Raw genomic sequence first — 6000 nt, 5'->3', positions numbered from 1 at the left:
GCCTATACATTGGGATGGATGAGATCCGTCCAACCTTAATCAGAAATGTCTCCATTTTAAGACTCGAAAATGGAGAAATTCTTGATACTCTTGTAGGGAATGCTTCCCTCGTAAATGGATCATGTGCGACACGAATCCGGATTAATCGCAGTGAATACCGAATATTGGATGGTTAATTAAACCAAAAAAAAAGGGGTAACGTGTTATACCTATTTAAAACACCCGAACCCTCCCTTCACACCCCTCCCCTCTTCCCTCCCCCAAATAATACAAAAGGCAAAAAATGAGCAAAAACATTGACGTACTTAAAAGAAAGTTCTAGATTATGCGAAACATATAGTATATTTTTATCTGTGGATATCTGGAGGCCTTTCTTGTAACAAAACACTCTGAAAATATATTCTTATAAGTTCATACGAAATATATAAAATTGTTAAGTGTACAATGTCGTAGGCTAGTCGTATAATCAAAAGCATGCATTTTAACATTTATTAAAAGCCTTATGATATTGAACAATTCACTATAAAAACTAAAACACGGAATAGGTCCACCATGTGGTATTAATATTTAATCTAACCAAAGAATTCAAACCAATAAAAATAAACTAGTTAAGGTAACATTTTCTGCGACCGGCATGAAACAAGAAATGTTTTTAATCCTCAAAAACCATTGACTTCTACATGCTTATCTCAATTGATGTGAAAATTTTACCTTCCACAATTCAAACTTGACTTTTAATTTTATTTATATTGTCGTGTCAGGCCAGCTTACGCGTACCTCGACTAATTTTAAGGGATACTTGCTATCTCCCACCAAAAACAGATATCAGGTAACACTATCCATCAAGACTTGGATGAGAAGAAACCACATAGTGTATTTTCCTCTGCAAGGATTTGAATATGGGGTCTCAAGGTTCTCACCTATTTCATTGGTCACTGGGCGACACCTTTGGGTATAGACTTTTAATTTTATTAAACAAAAACTCTCAACTGCTCCAATAGGCTAGGCATTACCCTTGACTTCTTTCCTATTTATAATGTTCAACAAAAACACAACACTAATCTGAACCATTAGATACAAGCATAGGGGTGACCTAATCCATTGAACATATAACAAGTTAAGTGAGATGGAAATGGCTACAAAATTTGGTTCATGTACCAAATTATTATTAGTGTGTTTGATGTTTGCTTGTGTTTTTGAGGTTTCAGTAGGAAGAACATATACAGTTGGAGATAGTTTTGGTTGGCAGACTCCTCCTGCTGGTGCTCTTACTTTCTCAAACTGGGCTAACCAACACACCTTTGTTGTTGGGGATATTCTAGGTAAGCATATTTATAAACTTTCAAGAAAATTACAATTGTGATTTTGCTCCTTTTCTTCTTTTTTATTTAAGTTATGTCCACCAATAATGCGAATAAAATTACACTATTGGCTTAACTTAACATGTGAAAGCATGAAAGTTACTATTTTTATCAAATTACTAATTATTTATGCTTATTAAAGAGGTTTACTAGTAATTACATATCTTATACTAAGTGATATGATTATGTAATTATTTTATACACCTTCAGTTTAAAAAACACATACTATTCTTCTTCTTATGGACAACAAAGTAATTGACACTATTGGTAATTAATTAAGGGTCTTCCTACTTAATTTCCTTCTAGCTATTACTCATTGCTCTTGGGATGGAACTGTTGATGATCCCTGCTTTGTTCAATTAGCAGTTGTATAGATAGTTATTATAATTATTGGTTGGAGAGGAATGTTCAAAAGATGGTAAAATTTAGAACACACTAAAGACAAAGTTGATAAAAATGACACTTTGGTGTATAAAATATCATATATTTACGCACGGTCCGAAGAAGGAAATCCGACCGTATAGTATGTCCATGGAACCAACTAAGGAAATCCGAAAATTCTTTAAGAAAATTAATAAAAGTTCAGTAAAAACAAATTACTTAATCTATAATAGGAGCAATTAATAGTGCGTTATCATGTCTAAATACCGTAAGATGAACGTAATATTCTCTTGATTATGTGGCCACTCTGTATATTTGATGCTTAGATCATCGCACTATCATGTCTAAACCTACAAAAGTGAAGATGATAAAATAAATGTATATCACCTTCAATTTCTTTTCTATTTACGATTTTTTATATACTTTTAATTAGAATATAAAACTTTGTGACCGTTAGTACTTTTTATGTAATGGATTTTACAAATGTAAACATGTAAAATTGCCAATTGTATGCAGAGTTCAATTTCAATAGTGGAGTACACACAGCAACTAGAGTAAACAAAAATGATTTTGATAGCTGTAACGCTGCAAATCCTATTGATAATGAAACCAATGGTCCAGCAAGATTCACACTTGATACTACTGGGGACTACTATTTCATTTGTACCATCCACTGCAACCAGGGCCAAAAATTAGCGGTCAACGTCACTTCTGCTGACTCGCCCTCCGGCAGCCTGTCTCCCGGTTCATCTCCGGCGACACCTGGCGGCAACTTGTCTCCTCCGCCATCGGGCTCCGTGTCGACGAGGGTGGCTGCCGCTGCTTCATTTGTCATCCTAGTGCCAATTTTTATTACTGCAATTTTGTCTTAGTATTAATAGTGTTTCTAATTTGGTGTATGACTATATATTATGAAGTGCGTGCTTGTTATGTGATGTGTGTGGATGTTTAGAGACTTAAAGAGCATTTCGTATATATTGATCTCTTGTTTGATTTCTAGATGGAACATTAAAATCTCTTTTCTTTTTTTTTGTTTATTGAATTTGAGGAAATCCGTAGCTTTAGTTTTTGTTGAAGATAACATGGATATTTAGAAATGGAAAAGAGAGGAACTAATGAAGCTTGTTCTACTAATAAAAACTTAAGCACCTTAGCACCAAGCTAGGATTATATTAAAAGTTTAAGTTCCGAAAAAAAAAAGTCCACATTTGTTTTTGCTCCTATTCGTACATATTAAACACCCGAATAGGATATTTATATTATATAGGGAAAACCTTATTATCAAAATTGTCTTAGTTTTGGAAATTACTCGCCCTAAATAACGTTTGCTTACAATTTATATATCATCTATTATTAGTGTCTTAAATTAGGAGATTAAGTTACACCCTTTTCCTTTTTTTTCTTCTCTTCTCTTTGAGTAAGATTCCTTCCAATCGTGGATTACCTATTTTAAGCTAAACAAAGACAAATTCATCCAAAAACAAGAGGACTTGCTCCCAATAAAAGTGGGAAAGACTAAAAAAGTATGAAAATCAAATTGTCGCTTTAAACCTATCAAGGATAGCATATGCAGATCTATAAGAAACACCATTGCAATTCTAATTCATTACTGTCCATATTAAATTGACTTCTTTTGGTGCTTTATTAAGAAACTTGAGATCGCCTACAAAAAGAATTGGAAAAACTATCGAATAGCATATCTGACTAGAACAAACAAAAATTGAAAGATATCATTGTCGACGCTAATAGTTAATTTAGCATGTGCAATCAAATCAGTTACCAATGGATTGTCATTATCAGTCCCTATTGCTACTATAATATTCAAGGTTTCCAATTTAAACAAACATGGATCAGTACATATGAGTCAATTTTGGAATTTATTTTCTACTTTTCTTTCTTTAACAAATCGAGTAAGAAAAGAAATAATGTATGGTACAACAACATACAAAAGTAAAAATAAATTTCGTACCAATTTGATATAAATTTGATACATCTACAATAACACATTATAACGATCCGACCGGTTATTTTGAGAGTGCTAGACCTGATCCCCTATTTATTGCTCCCTCTATCTCATTTTGTAGTTACTTGACTTGTCGGGGTGCTTGGTGTCGTGTTCAGGAGAGTTTCGGAATAGAATGGGACACATAGTCCCTAAATTGGAAGTTCAAGTCATAGAAGTCGACCGTAGTTCGAATTGTATGAAAACGACTCCGGAATTGAGTTTTGACGGTTCCAATTGCTCTGTATGGTGATTTTGGCCTTAGAAGCGTGCCCGGATGTTGATTGGAGGTCCGTAGGTCATTTCGGCATTAATTGGAGAAAGTTGGAAAAATAAAAAATTTTGAAAGGTTTGACCGGGAGTAGACTTTTTTATATCATAGTCGGATTCTGATTCCGGAAGTTGAAGTAGGTCTGTAATGTCAATTATGATTTGTGTGCAAAATTTGAGGTCAATCGGACTTGATTTGATATGTTTCGACATCAGATGTGGAAGTTAGAAGTTCATTAGGCTTGAATCGATGCGCAATTCGTGTTTTTGATATTGTTTGATGTGATTTGAGGCCTCGACTAAGTTCGTATCATATTTTAGAACTTGTTGGTATAATTGGTGGAGGTCCCGGGGGCCTTGGGGTGATTCGGATTGATATCTGATCATTTCTGGACATATGCAATTGTTGAAGCTCCCACCTTCTTGTTTCATTGCACCTGCGGGGATTGGCCGCATGTGAGGACTCACATGTGCGAGCTATAGAGCGCAGAAGCGGAAATGGGCAGTCTAGGCAGGACTCGCAGGTGCGGAAAAGGTTCCGCAGAAGCGGCTTCGCTTCCGCGGTGGGGAAATGCGCAGGAGCGAGTGGGGTCGCAGGTGCGACACGTTTTGTCGCAGACGCGCACGTGCAGGTGCAACTGTTTTCTCACAGAAGCGAAGTCAGTGGACTTAAGTAAAGTCCGCACCTGGGGAAATTCCGCAGGTGCGGAGCGGCTGTGGGTTCGCAGATACGAAATTGCTGGGCATAAAAGGCCTAAGTTCGAGGGTTTGATTTCATTATCCATTTTTGGACCTAGAGAGCTTGGATTGAGGCGAAAGTTTGAGGAATTTTTAGAGGAAGCATTATGGTAAGGATTCTTGACTCGTTTTTTATTAATTCCCACGAATCTATTGTTGTTTTCATCATTTAATTAGTGTTTTTAGTTGGAAATTTGGGGGGAAATTGGGAAAACTTCTTAGGCTAAAAATTGGGGATTTGAAAGGCGATTTGAAGTCGGATTTGAGTAATTCTTATATGGCGGGACTCGATATCGAATGGGTGTTCGGATTTTATGATTTTGGTCGGGTTACGAGACGTAGGCCCATGTCGGTTATTTGGAGTGAATTTTTAATTTTTTGCTAAAGTCGTAATTTCATTATTTAAATTAGTTTCCTATAGTTATAGTTATAGTATGAAATTATTTTAGCTAGATTCGAGCCGATCGGAGTTGGAAAATCGAGGGAAAGGCCTTCTTATTGATTGATTGAGCGAGGTTTGAGGTAAGTGACTTGTCTATCCTTGTGTGAGGAAAATTCTACCTTACGATTTGGTATTGTTGTGAAAATTTGTGATATGTGAGGGCCGTGTACGCGAGGTAACGAGTGCGTACACGGGCTAAATGTTGAAATTCCGATTTTATCTAAGTAGTTTCCTTTTTATGCCTTAACTGGGTTACTTTAGCATGTATAGTCATCATGTTTAGCCTAATTTTCCTTGCCTACTTGTCTTATCTCTTATTTGCAATGTGTACTACATGCTTAGTCGAATTACCTCCTTACTTGATTCCATATTCCTTATTTAACTGTGGAATTTTTTACTTGAAATTGCTATCCTTGAAATATCGTTGTTTCAGTTGTTATGTTTTGGTTTCCGTGATTATTATTGAGATGATTGTTTGGTTGTTACACAAGATTTCAGTCGTGCGATTGTTATTATTGTACAAGGTTTCTGCCGTGCGGTTGTTATTGTTTGCACGAGGTTTTTGCCGTCCCGTTGTGATTATTGATACGCATGCAGTAGTATAATAAGGTCTGAGTATTGAAACACATGCGATGAGATAAGGTGGGCTTGATACGCGTGGCTAGTAGGGGAACTACTAGAAGTCATGCGGTGTGATAAGGTTAGCTAAAATGCGGGATGCTATTTTGGAAAAATTATTTTCAAAACAAAATATAAAGGCTCCAGCGGTGATATAAGAAAAGATTGTAAGATATTTACTTTTGGGA

The 6000-nt window shown here is 35.9% G+C and overlaps 1 protein-coding gene across 1 annotated transcript; it reads left to right on the top strand.

Annotated features, from left to right (window-relative positions):
• Positions 1 to 1049: 1049 nt before the first annotated feature.
• On the top strand, positions 1050 to 2741 carry LOC107768270 (umecyanin-like). Its single transcript, XM_016587385.2, has 2 exons — positions 1050 to 1322; positions 2259 to 2741. Exons 1-2 carry the CDS (start codon positions 1127 to 1129, stop codon positions 2612 to 2614), a joined length of 552 nt encoding a protein of 183 aa, XP_016442871.1. The 5' UTR covers positions 1050 to 1126; the 3' UTR covers positions 2615 to 2741.
• The last annotated feature ends 3259 nt before the right edge of the window (positions 2742 to 6000 follow it).

The sequence above is a fragment of the Nicotiana tabacum genome, chromosome 9, assembly GCF_000715075.1.
Source record: "Nicotiana tabacum cultivar K326 chromosome 9, ASM71507v2, whole genome shotgun sequence".
Taxonomy (NCBI): domain Eukaryota; kingdom Viridiplantae; phylum Streptophyta; class Magnoliopsida; order Solanales; family Solanaceae; genus Nicotiana; species Nicotiana tabacum.
This window is presented reverse-complemented; position numbering and strand designations above follow the sequence as displayed.